Source organism: Oryzias latipes, chromosome 21 (assembly GCF_053564925.1).
Source record: "Oryzias latipes strain Hd-rR chromosome 21, Olatipes_Hd-rR_3.1".
Lineage (NCBI taxonomy): Eukaryota > Metazoa > Chordata > Actinopteri > Beloniformes > Adrianichthyidae > Oryzias > Oryzias latipes.
Window position 1 is genome coordinate 3529783 of NC_136257.1, and position 18125 is coordinate 3547907.

Below are 18125 nucleotides of genomic sequence, written 5' to 3' on the forward strand. Positions count from 1 at the left end.
GAAGTGACACAGGAAGTGACTGAGGTCTCGGTTAGTCTAAAGAGGTGATGATGTTTCCTCACAAGCTCCAAACCTCCCAGCAGCGGTGCGAGCGTGGGGTGCTGCAGCAGACAGTTTTTCTCCTGCGAGGTCTTCTCTGAGATCTGCTGGTGGAAACGAACAGGCTGGAGGGAGGCATCGCCTCCAGTTTGCTGAGGAAGCTGTCCTCTAGGTAGGTCAGCCCGGCTTTTGGAAATGTATTTATTTGAGAGGTCTTAGACTCCATGCGATGCAACTGCAGTCACAGCCTGTCAGGCCTGTGCGTATACCACTTTTGCTTTTGTCTCTGCTCTATTTTGTGGATTGGCACAACATCTTGTTAGTTGAGCTTCTGTCACAACAATGAAATGCAAACAGGAAGTTCTTCTTTAAGCGTTAAAAAGCAGCAATCCTTTCCTTCCAAATGTGATCAAACTATTTCTACTCATGCGGTCTGCAGGTCACCTCCTCATCCTACAGGTGGAATTTTCCGTTTTATTTTTTCGTTCCTAAGAGAGGGACATGCCCACATGTTTACCGCTTCAGTGAAGAGAAATACAAATATGTTTTTAAAGATAAATGTTCAAATTAGAGGATTTGCTGTGGAGGTACAGCAGGAATATTATAAAGTGCATTAAAGAACTGAATAAACCTTAAAAAAAGTCAAAGTAAGTAAAATAACTTTGGAAGAAAGCTTGAATACTTTTTCTTGGTAAGAATTGTTGTGACGCAATGCATTGTGGTCTATATTCGCCAAGATAGCTTTCAAAGGACTGCTTTAACTAAAAAGAAAAATCATTAAAATAGTTTGAAGTATTAGATAATGTTCCAACCATCCACAGATTTTGCTCCTCTGTTTATGTAACTTGGGTTAAAGTTTCCCATTTCAAACTGAAAAAGGTTCATGAAAACGTTTCAAATGATTTAAAAACGTCAACCAAAACTTTGAAACAAAAACCCTGAAGGTTCCTCTTCTGTTCATGTTTGTTGTTTTGGAGTTAAAGACCCTAAACTACAGGAAATCCTGAGAGGCTTTTTCTGTTTCTGCATCAGCTGCTTCAAAGATCATAGCAGTTCTAAAAAATAACCACCAAACAAACAACAACATTTGCTTAAATGAACGCCGTGATACTGACAGACTGATCAACTGATCAGTGTGAATAGAGTAGGAATCTTGGTAAATATGCAGCAAAGACTAAAAAAACTAATTCAGTAATATTAAATATCTTATGATGGGCAACTCATTACAAAAGTAATGGATTACCTTTCCGTTCCACCAAAGTAGAGTGAGGTATTCCAATGACTCATTACATGTTTAGTAACGTCTCTATGGCAAGAGAAAAGTTTTTATTGAAAGTGTCATCAACAATAAAAAAGGAGCAAAAAAAATGTCTTATCTGTTTCCATTTGTTGTCAATAAAGGTTCTCATCCATCCACGTGCCGTTGCCTTCAGGTTGTCATGGCAACCGGACCTAAAAATATCTGTCTTGAAACTTTTCACCAGTCACTCACTGAGATGAAAGACCTAAACCCAATCTCAAGACTCCTGAGATGAGAGACTTGTCCCGTGTCGTCACTGAGCACACGTCTGCACAGCGCCACAGAGGTTGGCGCCCTCACCTCACAGAGAGAAGGTTCAATTCCCAGCTGGGCCCCTTCTGTGTGGACTTTGCATGCTCTCCTCAGATATGTGTGGGTTTTCTACAGGCTAACCAGTTACAAAACCTTTTTTGCTCGTCTTTCAGACAAACTTGGGCCTCAGATTCTCCAGTCAGTGTCTAATTTTTCCTCTTTTAGATAGTCTATAGTTTTATTTTATGGCCCAAACTGCTTCCTATTGTGCTTATTGCACTTTACTAAAACAAGTTTTATTATTTTCTATCTTTATTAAAGCCTATTGCTGCTTATCTAAAATGTTCTGCTTGATTCTAGGTTCTACGCCTGCAGGTGTTATAACAAGAGTAACTTAAAAGTAGTACAGGACTCATGTAACACATTCCAATTCTGAGACAGTAATAGATTACTGTTAAATCAAACTCACAGGTATTCTGGAATGTGTTACAGTTAAAAGGTAAATTGCACAACGCTGCTGGTGTGTCAAACATAGGAATAGGATTCTTGTAGCTTACAAACAAAGTTAAAGAAACACCATGACGGCATAAAAAAGGCTGCAAAGCTTCAGAGGAAGGTGTACTGGGCCGGGTAATGTAGCGCCGCACTCCTGGAAGTCTGCAGATCAGCAGTCTGTAGAGAACATGAGCCTTTTTTTGAACAACAAACAGGGAAAATGTAACCAAATGCTGTAGACCCTTTAAGATGAAGTCCTGCACAAGCCTTTCAGAGTAAGGTATATCCATGATCATATGTTACCTTTGGCACACTATATTATAGTATTTTCCTGAACTCTTTTCTGACTCTCAAGCGAGGCTACTTGATCGCTGAGACTCCGCCTTCCACATCGTGTGGGTGCCGTCCATTTCATGACCTTAACCTAGAGCCGGCCCTGGTAGCGTATCTGCATTTCTCCCACCAAAATAATCAAATGTACTTTTGCAAAGATGGATGTGCATACCATATAACTGCCTTTAGGAAGCCTGGCGTTTATTCCATCACAGACGCCAGTAACGGCTAACGGTCTCTATCGGCGCCTAAAGTAAGGAACACCTGACATTTGTCAGAGACAGGACACAATTGGAAGATCTGTGGTATTGTCCAGAGCGTTTTTGCCAAACACCGCTAGCTCCGTGGAGAAAGTGGGCTTGTTGGCCTGGGGGGCAGCGCTGGTTTTCTGACCTATTATGGAATCTTTTTGGAGGCAAGAATCTGCTGCACTCACCCTCACCGTCCTGCTTCCATCAGTCTGTTTTCCAGCCCTAAAGCTCCTCCCTCTCTCCCTGCAGGAAGTCTGAGCGGCGCAACAGCAACCCCCCGCCTCCAGAAGCCAATGAAATGGGGTGAGGCATTTTTCACCTCAGCATCTGCTCTGTATGCAGCAGCATTTGGAAGCTGCAAGAGTTAGTTACTCCAGCACTTGGAGTGCTCCATCTGAGTCATTTTAGATTTAACCCTTGTGCTATCCTAGGCACTTTAACATTGGGAGTTGGGTCATCTAGACCCACTAGACAGTGCTCTGAACCTTTTTTCTTCAATGATTTGTGATCTTCACTGGTGTCCATGGATTACATGAAATCTTTCCACCTTTATCCACCTTTGTCATGGTAGGGAGAACACGTCACTGTAAGGGGGGGGTCATCTAAGATAGCACAAGGGTTAAAAGGTTAATCGCGCTTTGGGGTAAGGGGCAGTTTAGAGAAGGTTTTGACAATGACAGAGTTGTTCATATTTTCTTTTAAAGTTCCTGCGAGGGTGTCCTAAAACAGAAGCTGAGCGCTCCTGCAAATCAAATCAAATCCAATCAAACATCATTTGTATAGCACTATTCCCGTAGTACTCAAATTTTTTAAAAAAAAAGTTTTGTATAATACCCATACCCCCCCCCCCCCCACACACACCACACACACACAGACACACACACCATCGTAAAGCATACAATGATGCAATGTAGAAATCTGGCCTTTACTTTAATGGGGAAACGATATTTTGGGGACATGTCCACATTAGTGACTCCCCCCGCAAGTTCACAGAATACACTACCACAGGCCCCCCCAGGATCTGAGCATAAGAGGCAGACCTGGGAGATGACCCCGTTCACTGAGAAGGGCGAGTCACTGATGCGTTCAATGGTCTGCACAGCCCCGCCCATAAAACGGATAAGGGAGGTTCAGAGAGCTGCACTGACGCATCCGTCAAATTGGAGAAGTTAAAGTGAGAGGATGAGTAATGACCAGAGGAAAAGGAAACCGCACGGGAAAGGTCCTCGACTTTCCAAACAACAGCACATGTTGCAATACACCCAAAGCAGAGCTGGCCTGCAAACTGCCTGCTGTCAGGTTGCAGAGTCCTGAGATTTTCAATATTCCAACAGTGTCTCTCTGAGCAGCAGAAGTGGATATTTTTTATTTTAATTTTAGTTATGGTTGATTGCGTGAGGGCAGATACAATCAGGGCAGATTAGCCTCACAAAACCATAAAGAGGATGTTTCCAGATAAATTTGATCCGCACCATCTGTCTTCAGATTAGAGAGCGGCTCGAACCGACTGAGCCAAAGGCTGTCCCGCCTGGGCAGCAGGCATCGGTCCAGGGATGCTCAGAGACCTCCAGCTCAGCCAGAAAGACCTCCTCCTCCAGCTCCACAAGGTAGCTGTTTATCTAACACTTGTGTACATGTGAAAGTGCACGAAATCGGCATTCCACTCTTTACTTTTCGCTGTCCTTCATCCAAAGAGATTTTCTTTTAACGTTTACAGCAAGTTCTACCGATTTGTCATCCGAATACTTTAGATTTCTACTCTGGGAACATCTTGTGGCTTCATTTCTCAAAATGCCACGAGGTTCCCTGGTTTAATCTTCAATAAAACTGCTATTACTTGATCACTTCCTTCTTTATTCATTTTCATCTGGGTTCAGATGAAAGGTCCCCACCAGCTCCTTCTCAGCCTCCAGCTCCGCCTCCAGCACCTCTTCCAGCTCCTCCTGTCCCACCATCGGCAGAAAAGCCCCCTAAGCGGCCCGACAAAGCCACCAAACCCAAGCTGCCCCCTCGGCCCCTCTCCAAGGTGTTCAGCAGCAGCGAACACGGAGCAGCTGTGCTGCAGGTACCTCTCATGCTGGACTTTTTCTTCCATCTGGTTCCTCTGTTCCCTTCAACCTTTGAGCCAGAAGTCAAAACTAGTTCAATATTTATGTTCCTGCAGGGATCATTTTCCAATACTGCCACAGACAACATGTCTGATCTACAGGAAAAAGACAACCCAGAAGACAAAACAGTTTATGTTTTAAGAGTTTCTAGAACTGGGTGTTGGCACAGTGCATGTGTGTGTGTGTGGTGTTGATGGCTGTGTTGATTGGTGGATTCCTCTAGATTCTTCTGTAATGGCAGCAGCTCCTGAAAGATTTCTACGGCTTGTTTGGTAATCTAACGCTGACGGCAATGTCAGACACAGACATTGGTTGTGTCCGAATTCCCTCACTACTCACTACATACTGCACTATTTAGGGCGTTCGCCATTTTCTAGAGCTGTCTGAATCTACAATTCCAAAGTCCAGTGCCCTAGAAATTTCCCAGAAGTCTCTGCGAAAAAGCAGTGTGCGTCGATGCTCACTAGATTGGCAAATATAGACCACAATGCATTGCATCTGAAATTTTTTTTTGCCAAAAAATGTATTTATAAAAAAAAAAACCTTTAGATGACAGTGGATCTATAAACAATGGTCTGAAAATGCTCACATCAATCAGATTTTAACTTTGTCAAATTGATGACATTGTCTCTATTGTTTAAAAAACAAAAAGTAGTGAGCATAGTGTCCGAATTACTTTTAAAATCCAGCACTATAAAGTTTTTTAATAGTTAGGTGTTAGGGTGGGAATTCAGACACAACCAAAGCTCAAATCCACGTCTGTGACGTGCGGCGCTTCGCTGTAACGCTCTAACAGATCTGTGCAAAGCAATTCAAACGATGTCTTTGGTTTTGATGCTTTTAAGGTTCTCTTTCCAATATAGGATCGTATTTAAAAAGCATCACATCCAACCGTATCCTCCGTTTTCTGCGCAGGGCTTTGATGTCTTCCGGGGCGACGAGACTCTGTGTGATGTGGTTCTGGTTCCTGGAGACAGCACAGAAGCCTTCCCGGTGCACAGAGTCATCATGGCTTCATGCAGCGACTACTTCAAGGCCATGTTCACAGGTGTGTGGCTGTTTCCCACCGTTTCAGGTGGGAAACCTACCGTCCGTCCACCGGCAGCAGAATCCAGCAATGTTACCGTTTTTAAAGCAAAGCTTAAGAGGGTAGACGATGCCGTTCAATTCTGTCTACTGAGAAATAGAGGCTGCAAGTTAAGCTTAAGTGAGCTTTCATCAGGAGAAAAGTTTCACAGAATGTGACGGGTGGGATTCAACTCATCTGTAAGATCTGTCTGAGGGTTCCTCTGAGGACCATCAACATATCTCTGAACAAAAACAACAGATTGAAGGAAGTCGATGTGTTTCTGGTAAATCTAATTTTTTTTTTTAATTTGCATACTACAATTACCACTCAGGGTAAAACATTTTCTAACCACAACAAAAAAGAGACAGGTTGGCAGAAACATGAAAAAAAGGTTCCCGGCAAATCTCCATCTTCCATGATGACGAGTACAGACATTTGTGGTTGTTGCTTATAAAAATCTGTTCTGGTGCAAATTCAGTTATTTTCCATGGATTTTTTTTTTTTTATTGTTTTACCCAGTTCACAGGTTGAAACTTGTTTGCAGGATGTGAAGAGTTCAGTGTTATAAATGACAATGACAAGCTCCCTTTTTATAAGGAATGTGCAATGTCACAAGAACTTTTTTGTGCAGAAAATAAAAAAACTTTCCATCACTTGTCAATTCAACATTGTCCTTTCCAGCACTGATAGATGAGGCATAAAACAAAAGCAGAAAGAGATAAGAAAAAGAAGGAACAATTTGACTTTTTTTAGTTCAAAAGTATTCAAAACCCTGAAAGTACTTTTAAAGGAGCCCAGAAAATGCGGATTTTTCAGAAAATACCTCTAGAGGCTCATGAGGACAGCCAGTACGTCAAACAAAGCTAAAAAGGATTGACACATTTCAAGGGAGCAGCAAAACATGCGTGGTGACCTCTTTCACTTCTGTAATGAATTGATTTTCAGTTTCAGCTTCAAAGGAGACACTTACATCAAGCCTAGGAGGGAAGCTCTGAAATTGCACAATGGTGACACTGAAGCGTCCCGTCTTTGCAGCATCAGACGTGTCTCTGCTTTTTGCTGACTGTACAGAGTCACATCAGTCCCGCTGCGGACAAATCCTCCGGAACGATGCAAATGACCACCTTCATCTTGTTTTTGCCCCTTCTCACTCACTCACCCAGGAGGCATGAGGGAACAGGAGATGAGAGAGATCAAACTGCATGGGATCACTAAGACAGGCCTAAAGAACATCATCGAGTTCATCTACACCTCCAAAGTGGTCCTGGACATGGGCAACCTGCAGGACACGCTGGAAGCAGCAAACTTCCTGCAGGTCATGCCTGTTCTCAGCTTCTGCAACCAGCTTCTGAGCAGTGAGGTGAGCCTCATGCATCTCCTCTTTGTCACTTCTCCAGGCTTAATTGATGAAAGACAGAATTTGATGAAGAACAGATGGCTAGAAGTAAACAAATGGAACTTGTGTCCTTTTTTCTGACGTAGATCACGATTGATAACTGTGTGGAAGTTGAACGCATCGCTGACGACTTGCTTTTGGAAGATGTTCAGCAAAATATTGGTGAGTGATGGAAGAGATCTCAGCATCTTTGATCAGAGTTTGAGCATTTTTCTTTGAAAATATTTGTTAAAAGCATTTTTTTTAATCTAAATGTGGTCGTTTTTGGTAAATAACCTTAAATAACAGTAAGGTAACCAGCATTTGTACGTCTTTGACCACTTTGTCTATTTCTTGATCTGAAATAATGAGAACGTGTTTCCATGTAGGCAAGTTTGTGAGCGAGAACCTCACAGCGCTGGCGCAGTCCGACCGCTACCTGCAGCTCTCTGAGACCAGCATGGCCAACGCTCTGGCCAGCAACTCACTGAGGGGTTTCTCTGAGCTGGAGCTCTTCCACATCGCCAAAGGATGGCTGGAGCATGACCCCCCCAAGCGCAGGAAGTCAGTTTACGCCCTGATGCGCCACATTCGTTTCCCACTCATGAGTCCCGGCGAGCTGATCCAGATCTCGCAGGACGACGAAGACGAAAGCGAGTCCATGATGCGGTCGGATACGGCCTGTGTTAACCTCCTGCTGGAGGCCAGCAACTACCAGATGATGCCGTACATGCAGCCCGCACTGCAAACCGAGAGGACGCAGATTCGATCGGACGCCACGCACATTCTGGCCCTGGGCGGAGTCATGCGGCAGCAGCTGGTGGTGAGCCGGGAGCTGAGGCTGTACGACGAGAACACCGGCCACTGGAGAGCCCTGAAGCCCATGGATGTGCCACGGTACCAGCATGGGGTGGCCCTGCTGGGAGGCTTCCTCTTCATTGTTGGAGGTCAGAGTTTTTAGAGTTAAAGCAAAGTTGGCACTGAAATGTGATGTATGTTTGTGACACTTGAACACGCTCCCTAAAGCTAAAGGTCCATAGATGAAGGGAAATGACCTGCTGTGTGGTCTTGATGACATTTTACCCCACAAGTACATGAATAGAAACTTATATTATTAGGTCATTTTGGAAATAAATTGGTAGAACTGAAGCTCTAAGTGTAAACAATCTAACTATCTATGTCCCCAGGTCAGAGTACCTATGACACGAAGGGTAAGACGGCCATAGACAGTGCTTACCGCTACGACCCGCGTTTCAACAAGTGGCTTCAGATTGCGTCCCTCAATGACAAACGGACCTTCTTCCACCTCAGCGCCCTGAAGGGGAAACTGTTTGCGGTGGGAGGAAGGAACGCCTCCGGGGAGATTGGTGAGCTGCAGCACAAATTATCGGAGCGGTGTCTTTCCTCATAAATAGATTCCTTGTTCCTGGAAAACTGAATCTCTGTGTGGTTCCTACCAGACACAGTAGAGTGCTACAATCTGAAGAAGAATGAGTGGAGCTTTGTGTCCAACATGGCAGAGCCTCACTATGGACATGCTGGCACCGTTCACGGGGACCTCATGTACATCTCAGGTGAGACACTGATGCATGTCGTCTGGATTTTAAAATCCTCTCACGTTTCAAAGAAAAACTCCAGTAAATATGTTTGTTTGTTTATCGGTGAAAAACATTATTTAGTTCCAAAGTTTACAGTGAAAACCAAATAATTACAGTCAAATGTGTGTTTCATTCCCCTGTGGGTCTGGAAACAGCTGTTCATTGACTTTCACAGCACTGGATAAAAAACAAAAGGTCATTAAGATGACTCCTATGAGTTGGATTTTTCTTTAAGGATAAAATGCATTGCACACGTGCAATGTGTGTGCTCCAGTAAATCTAACCACAATAGAGATCCATCCCAAACCACGAAGAACCAAATGTTGCAGTTCCTCCAAAAAACCACTGGAGGCAGACAGGACAAGGTAGACACTTCCTGTTGGCTCCCATGTAAAAAAAATATATATATCTTTACACCAAAATAATTACAGGCTTACATTACACAGGCCGGTTTTTGGACAGACAGGTGGGGGGGGGGGGGGGGGCAATTGCCCATTTTTGGGACATTATTGAGGTGGCCAGAGCAAACTCTGATCAGCCATCTTGTCCCACCTGAGGCTTTGCTTTGACAGTTCAGAGTCTAGTGGGCGCGGGTCAGTGTCCATGCTGGGGCTCACTGAGCATGGGGCCAGGGGTGGGCACCTAGTCTGACACCTTCCATTTCAGCGGACTCACCTGATACCTGATCCAGATAACCAGGTGGGAGTCGGGCATTGAGATGTGGAGAACAGACCAGCCTTTGAGGGCTGGAGTTGCACCCCCCTGATCTCGGATGATGGAGCAATGCTTCACACTCAAAATAAATCAGAATGAGCAAATTTCCCTTTTTAGAACATTTCCTTTTTATGTCAACAACATTGACATCATGATTAATTCATAGTTGCAACTCTGAATGAAAAAAATAACAAATATTTTTCAGTTTTGAGCCTTTCTTTTTGATTTGCTAGTCTTAATCTGATACAGATTACATAAAATAGGAAAACTTTGTTTCAGGAACAAATGGACCAAGTTGCCTAAATATTTAATCATTGTGCTCCCCCATCATCCAGTGATTAAACATTAAATATTTCTGGGACAGTTTGTATCCCTCAGTACAAAGCAGAGATGGAAATAAACTCCAGATTCTGGCCTTGAATTTTTACTTCAGAAATTTGCTGCATAGCTCGGATGGACTTGGCTGATCTGGAAAAACACTGACAGGGTCCAGGAGAACCTGTAGGGTACCTGATCAGACCTGAGCCTAGTGGAACCTGAACAATTGTTTGAGCTCTGCTCAGCTACTGGTTTACGCTTCAAATTTGTGTTATATTCATGCTTCAGTGCAATGTTGGGCTCACTTCTGACCTTAAAGACTGTTTTTTGGTTCATCAAAGGTGACAGCTCCCCCAGACAAAATAATTCAAAACCCAGTTTTCGGTGAAATGTAAAACGGTTTGTCACAAAGCCCATTAAGCTTCAATGCTGCTTGTTTAATGCGTCACAGCATGAGGCTCTTGTGCCTAAACCACAGAAGATCAGCTTTTGATTTAAATCATCTGTGAGACGGATGAGTCACTTTGAGCATTTAAAGAGTTTGGGGACGGAACCGTTCTCTTTGTGGCTGACTAACACAACTAAAGTAAAAAGCATCGAGAGAAAAGCTCGTCTTTCAGCAGAGCTGGCGATGAAGGCATGTGAGCTCCAACAATTCACAGGCTAGAGGCTCGTCATGTCGACACAGAGCTCCCAGCTGTCTTACCACACTTCCTAGCTAAAGTTTTTCACAGCTGTTAAACCACACGCTGATGCTAACTTGATACTGAAGTCACACGTTTAGAAGACAGGCCGCAGAAAGATAAAAAGAACTAAAGGTGTAACAAGTAGTTTTAACATCGATTTGATTATATTTAGTGGTTCCTGATACAATTCATTGTCAATATTGGTTCATTTGAGTCCATTTGGAAAGATCCGATTCTCTGACCTAAAGTGGATCCAGATCATCTTCATCCAAACTTCCACCAGAGACTTACACAGAAATTCAGTGACGTTTTCCAGATTCTTGGATTTCTTCCAGATCATCAAGTGGAAATGAAATATGTATGAAGACAAAATCGTTTGTTTTTAAACGATTTTGGAAACACATCTCTGTTTAGACTGGACTTGCTGACAACTTCTGTTGCAATTCAAACCAAGATAATCTATAGACTAAACTTGCAGCCCTAACCTACTTCTCTCTATGTGCTGTTTTTCTCTCATAAACTACTTTAACCTTGGTTGCTGAGCAACCTTGGACAGGAAGAAATCTACTAGAAACGAGGTCTTCAAACCGCCGTGCTGAAAAGCTGTGGTTAACGCAGTCACTTCTTCCTCCTCTGTTGCTTTGGCGCCGATGATCTAATAGGACTTTGTCTGTTTCTGTGCTTGTGAGGTTTGTTTACATGAGCACATAATGAACTTGTCCTGAGAACTGTCTGAGCTTTTTTTCATCGATACTGCAACCATCGCAGTGTGCGGCTTTGCTGTCTAAAGGGAACCAAACACCTGCGCCGCACAACAGCTCGTTCTCCACAAACAAACCACGATGAAAAAAAAACAGAAGATGCAGAAAATCACAAGCAAAATACTGGAAACCTCAGATACACACCTTTTATTTGGTTACACTAACATATAACCAGCTCCGACTCAGATTAGGTTTGCCATGATGAGGTCAAACTTTAACCCTTGTGCTATCCCAGTGTTTTTCAACCTTTTTTGAGCCACGGCACACTTTAACCTTGACAAAAATCCCGCGGCACACCAGCATCCAAAAAAAAAAAAAAAAAAAACAGAGATTCATGGTCTGTATTGATCGACAGCCCCCCCGCAATCTCACGTGCATTTTTGTGATAATTGTGGCCGGAAAAGCAGGAAGTTGCGGCTGTTTTTTCTAAGAGATGAAATGAAAGTTAAATTAGAAAATTTAGAAACTGTTTGTTTGTTGTGGTTTCAAGGCGTTTCGCAAGGACAACTCATTGTGCGCTGGGACACTGCGCTGTGACACCTTTAAGCCAATGCATCATGGGAGATGTAGTGTGAAAACTGCCGAAAACTTGCAGAAAGACTCGCGTCTCTGAGCTTCATTGTATTGTCCACTTGTTTCACGGTCTGACACCGGACTCTGTGGAAAGCTAAACCGCTAAAGAAGAGCTTTAGCTGGTATTTTTGTTAGAACTGAGCGACTTTATCAGCAGAATTAAGAACAAGGAAGTGAAGACTTTAAGCACTTCTGATTGGTCAGACTGATGACATGTGATTAAGCCTTCAAGAATGATTGGTGGAGACAGTTAAAGGGACGGAACTTTTCCGCAAACTGTCATAGCTGCAGGGAAATCGCGGTAGCGTCATTCTTATCAAAATTTCTTTAATAGAATTAAATAAACACAAAAAAAAAGTAATTTTAAGATCTTTTATATTCCTAACTACTCAGTGTTTTATCAGGGCCTGTTTGGATGAACAAAGAGCTGATATCCTGGAGATGGGAAATGTTTTTAGATCAGTTAATGATTAATGAGGGCAATTTCTCCACGGCACACTTGACCATCTCCCACGGCACACTAGTGTGCCGCGGCACACTGGTTGAAAAACACTGTGCTATCCCACGACCCCACCCTTACACTGACGTGTTACCCGTACCGTAACAAAGGTGGATAAAGGTGGAGAGGATTTCATGTAATCCATGGACACCAGTGAGGTTCACAAATCATTGAAGAAAAAAGGTTCATGTGGGTCTAGATGACCCAACTCCCAATGTTAAAGTGCCTAGGATAGCACAAGGGTTACACTGTTTTACCCAGTTTTTTTTTCTGCAGTTTTACTCTAGCGTATGTTTTTCTGGGGTTCTTACTGCATAAAGATCTTTACATCTGACATTAATTTCCCTTTAAGGACACACACAAGTACACAAAAACTCACACCTTGTTTTAACTAAAAAAGAGCCCATAAAAAGTCAAGCCTTAGTACCAATTGCCCTTGAAAATGGCCAAACCTGTATGGGGCACGCAGGTAGAAAAGAACTACCATCAAGGCCGAACAATCCCGAAGGTAAATCAGCAGTAAGTTAATGCAAAGCAGTAAAAATGACGGCTCTGAAGGCCTTCTGCCCTGCTGTAGCTTTAGAAGAAACCCCAGGTCATGAAGTGAGAGCAGAACATTTAAAAAAACTGCAGCTTGTACTTTCCGACTGTGCAGCTAAAGCCCCCCCCTGATGCTGCGGCTGAGGACGAGCTGACTGACCCAGTTGTGGCTTCATTTCTCGTCAACTCATCGGTTGAGTGAGAAAGAACATTTTAATGCAGATTCATGACATTCACATTCTGTTATCATCAACTTTAGCAATGCATTTCACTGGAATTGTTACAAAATGCAGTGTTGCTGGCATTCTTCATAATGTCACTTTGCAGATCTTTTATTTCATTCATTAATCACTGATGAGAAACAGGAAGCGAACAGTTCATGGTTGCTTTACATCTCAGCGAAAGGAGAAGCTGTGAAGAACAACGATGAGGGACCAAAACTTTGTGACGGAAAGTGCGCTCTTCACATCTGCAAACAGCAGCAACAGTGGATCATTCATCTCTCACTTATTGTAATTCTATGAACAGAAGGACGAACGTCAGCTTCATTTGTCCTTTTTAAACGTGGGTATTTTGTGCTGTAACAGAAAAAAAGGGAAACATTGAATCTTCATCCATCTGAAGATTATTGACCTTATGTACAACCTTTGATTGTAACAATCCCTTTAACTTTTACATTTCATTTCACAGCAGTTGTACTTTCATCAAACCATAGGGGGGTGTTGATGTTTCCTCTGTTTTCTGGGAACACAGGTGGGATCACGCGTGACACCTTCCAAAAGGAGCTGTGGTGTTACGACCCGGTGGCAGACACGTGGAGCCAGCGGGCTGACATGGTGGAGCTGCGGGGGCTGCACTGCATGTGCACTGTGGGGGACAGGCTCTACGTCATGGGAGGCAATCACTTCAGGGGATCCAGCGACTACGACGACGTCCTGGGCTGCGAGTACTACAGCCCGGACACAGACCAGTGGACGGTGGTGGCGCCCATGCCCCGGGGCCAAAGCGACGTGGGCGTGACGGTGTTCAACGGGCAGATATATGTGGTGGGAGGGTATTCCTGGAACAGCAGGTGCATGGTTGATATTGTGCAGCGATACGATCCAGAGGAGAACGCGTGGGACCGGGTGTTCAACGTGCTGGAGCCCCTCGGCGGGATCCGTGCCTGCACAATGACGGTTCACCTGCCGGAGGGGTCGGTGGACGAGGCCCAGATCCAAGACTGCCCCCTACCCACAGCGAAGATCTGATCGCCACAGGCAGCGGTGGTGGGGTTTCCGTTTGAACATCGAAAAAGGACAAAACAGGAAGTGTGTGGGTTGCAAACGCAAGTGCAGCAAACTCTTTTTGCACGACCTTATTGAGCTTTGTCCTCATGCAGTTTTCTGCTCCTGGTCTGAGCTGCTGCTCCAGCTCACCTCATCGGGCTTCTCTTCACTGACCATCCCATCATGTCTCACCATCTGTGCTTCCCTCTCCAAGGAACATCATCTTTGTAGTGTTTTCAACAGGTTCCAGAGCATTGTTCTCATAGTAGAGGACACACATAAAGAAATTTAAGATCAGAACTGTGTGTGTGAGTATTTCCTGATTCAAGTCGTGGTAAATCAGACGAAAAACGCTGTGTTGTTGTTACGTACAAACTACCCTTAGCGAGCCACCAGCTCCCTGCTCCATTCTGATGCCTCTACCTGCAGACAAACAGATCCATGTACGTCTTTGTTTTTCCTCGTCTGAGCTGGAATCTGGATCTAAACTGTTGGGTTGGATAGCTCCGGTGTTGGTCACCGCTAATGCTAGCTTGGGGTGGTGACGGACAGGAAGCCAGCAGCAGTGTAGATGATGGGAAGTGGGCACAGGCTTACTCCACACCAACAGTCCTGCCGCTCTGCAGCTGCTGTCCGTGAAAACGACGCAGGCTTTTTCGGATTTAGGCTAAAAATAACTAATCATAATTAAAGGACCGCTGGGAACGCCTTTACGATAGATCAAAAGATGATTGGAGGGGGACTTTAAAAGAAGCGCAGGAAAGGGAAATTTAAAAGCACTAAAATGATTCATTCATCTTCTAAGCCCGTTTTGTCCCTTTCGGGGTCACGGGGCTCCCGCAGCCTATCCCGCCCACTCGTGGACGAAGGCGGGGGCAATCCTGGACAGGTAGCCAGTCTGTCGCAGGGCCACAAATCATAAACCCGTCCACACCTACAATTTAGAGTAACCAATAAACCTATGAAGCCTGAAAAAAACCCTGAAAACAATAGATTATGCAGGAGGAGCATCATTGTTGCAAATAATCCAGCACACACAACTTTTTGAGGTTTGTGTATTAAAAAATTGTAGTCTTATAAAGCTTCTAAGAGATTTTTTTTTACCCGTCAGTTAGTGAAGAAGACAGAGCAGCATTTTCAGCCAAAGGTACGTAAGCTCACGAAACACAACTCTGGAAAAAGGTTCTCCAGTCTCGCTCTCATTCAAAAGTAAGGGAACTTGCTTTTAACTATCTAAAAAATAAAGACAAATGATGAAATATTTAGAAATACTATCAGAAACGAGAAGAAGTGTTCAGCTGAATGCAGAACGTGATGCAGCAGTGAGTCACTTTAGACCAGGGCTGCTCATTACGTCGATCGCGATCGACCGGTCGATATTCAAGAAGACGAGGGTAGATCGCAGGTCAGCAAACATAAATAACCAAAAAAAAAAAAAGTACTTCTAAAAAATCCACCAGCCAATCAAAATCCTCATTGAGACGTACGGGACATGATTGACATGTAGAACGGCCAATCGGACATCCTCTGAAACATATGTCACTGCACATGCGTGTTTAAATTCACTGAGCGCAAATTCTGTCTGTCATCAGAAAGTCGCTTTCTGTCTGACAACCAGAGTGTTTATTGAAGCCTGTGTCCTCCTGCTGTCGTCTCTGCAGTTCTGGCCCGATAAATACGAGTTCGTTAAGGAAGCGTTTTTTTCCGTGGCACGCGCTTTGTACGTTCTGTCTTTGTAATAAAACGCCTCATCTGTTAATACAAAAGTATCTTTGTGTAATCTTACTGTGTAGTTTTTAATCATCAGTATATAAACAACAACGTACAAATAAACATGTAACTCATAAACATTTACTAATAGTAAATGTTAGTAAATAGTAAAATACTACTTACTAATAGTGTTTAAATATGTCTATCTATCTATAGATATATAGATACATCTTTATACACATATATATATATATATATAAATATATATATATACACGCACACAGGTAGATCTTGAAGACATTGTCGATGCAAAAGTAGCTCACATGCCAAAAAAGTGTGAGCAGCGCTTTAGACAGAGACGTTTTCAGGATCACATTGACAGATCCGGACATAAAACTCTGAACAGTGTGAGGAACTGCGTGTGCTCAGACCCAAACTCTTGAACCGAGGGGGTGGACTCGGATGTCCGGCATATTTAAAAAACTGTTCAGGAAAAAAAGGACTGACACATCTCAGCCCTTGGCCTGCTTTAGCATTTCTAATCCATTCGGGATGGCGAATTCCCCAGTGTCATATCTTCAAAGTAGAACTGATGTGACCCTTTCCGTTATTAAAAGTGTATGGCCCCACCCCCATTTTCCAAGGGTTGGTGTTAATGCACAAAAGATCCTTTTGATGAACACAAAGATCCACTTCCTGGTAGGCAAGCTTGTGGCAGAACTTTTTAGTTTTAGTTAGTAATGGAAGTGGTTTCATAACAGCACACAGTCTTGTCAGTCACAATCCATTCGACTTACAGTAAAGATGACAACATTTTACACTGTACCTCTGTCTTTGTTGTACTTGTGGTCAAGGTTACCTTGTGCCCAAAATGTTGTGGTGCTTGGATTATTTGTTACAAATAATAAAAAGTTGAAAAAGCTTTCTGAAACGTCAAAATATTTCCTTCACATTTGAACATACTGTGACACTTGAGGTTTGCTCAGACGGCTGCAGCTGTGGATCGGTGAGCAAAGACGCTCCTTCGCTTCTGCGTGATCAAAGAAAGCCACGCCTCAACTGCTGATCGTCGGTTGTTTGCATGTACATATTGACAGAAATATATTTGCAACATGACAAAACCTTTTACATTTTGTTTTTGACCACTTACAAAAGTAAACTGAACATAGGATTAAAATAGTTTTCAAAGGTAAAAATGCACAGAAAGAAAACTGTCAAAGTGTCAACAACAACACTGAGAATGTAACACTAATGCAGAATTAAAATAGTAACACTTTTAAGTGTAGTTTTAAATCTGGGCTGGTGAGAATCATGAAAAAAAGTGTTAAAATTGACACTTTGGGAGTTAAATGGAGGTGGCTGATTTTGCTGTGCACCTTTGTAAAATCTGCCATCTATGCAGTTTGTGCTTCTAAGTGAAATAAAGAGCATTTCCAGGCTGGTCGTGACGGCTGAACGTGTGAAGCAGCTAAACGCCGGCTGGTTGTGCCTCTGAGAGTGAAGCTTTTATGGCGCCGAGTCACGAGATTTACTCCGCTGTGCAGCAACAAAGGCAACATTTCTTTTCACAGCGTAAACTGGAACTTCCTGTGCTTTTGTTAATAAGGCCTTCAAGCTCCAGCTCACAAAGCCCCTCGCATGTTGACTCATCTGCGATGGAGTGCAGCAGAACCAGAGCCCTAAATCACGGCTTGCAGCGCAGAATCAGAACCCTGAGGGTGAGAAAATCCTGACTCTCTGTTGTCAGATGTTTGCCACAAACTACAACAGGATTCAACAAAACCACCAGGAATTAAACACAAATCAACACAAATTCCTGCCTTGGAGTATCTGGCTGTGATTATGAAAAGAAACTCAAGCAGGTCTTAAAGTGATTCCTGAAACCTGAAGAACTCATTTGTTCTATTTCCTCCCTCCTGACCGCCAGAGGCGGTGCGTCAAGCATTGAAGGATCTCTCTTTTGCACGTGTAGATCGAGAATTTAGTGACAACGTCACCTGTGACCTCCCGGTGACCCATGACAGGCTATTAAGTCACATGGTACCGGGAGCGCGGTCCAAAAGTCTTATAGCGGGAACATTAGGAACCCCACGGGCCGGGAACTTCATCCAGGATTCACAGAACCGTAGTTACGTTTTCCTGCAGTTTCAGTCTGAAACACATTCAAAAGTTGAAAGAGGAAGGGCAACTCTTACAGCAAAAACAGGAAACAGTCTGCTGTCACATCCCTGCCTAG

General features: G+C 43.5%; 1 protein-coding gene across 1 annotated transcript; it reads left to right on the top strand.

Annotated features, from left to right (window-relative positions):
* Positions 1-49: 49 nt before the first annotated feature.
* Positions 50-14479, top strand: si:rp71-68n21.9 (kelch-like protein 9). The gene is made up of 11 exons (XM_011489208.4): positions 50-211; positions 2920-2973; positions 4156-4277; positions 4548-4735; positions 5694-5826; positions 7011-7207; positions 7330-7405; positions 7612-8169; positions 8410-8589; positions 8683-8796; positions 13665-14479. The coding sequence occupies exons 2-11, from the start codon at positions 2969-2971 to the stop codon at positions 14159-14161; spliced, it is 2070 nt and encodes a 689-aa protein (XP_011487510.1). The 5' UTR covers positions 50-211; positions 2920-2968; the 3' UTR covers positions 14162-14479.
* The last annotated feature ends 3646 nt before the right edge of the window (positions 14480-18125 follow it).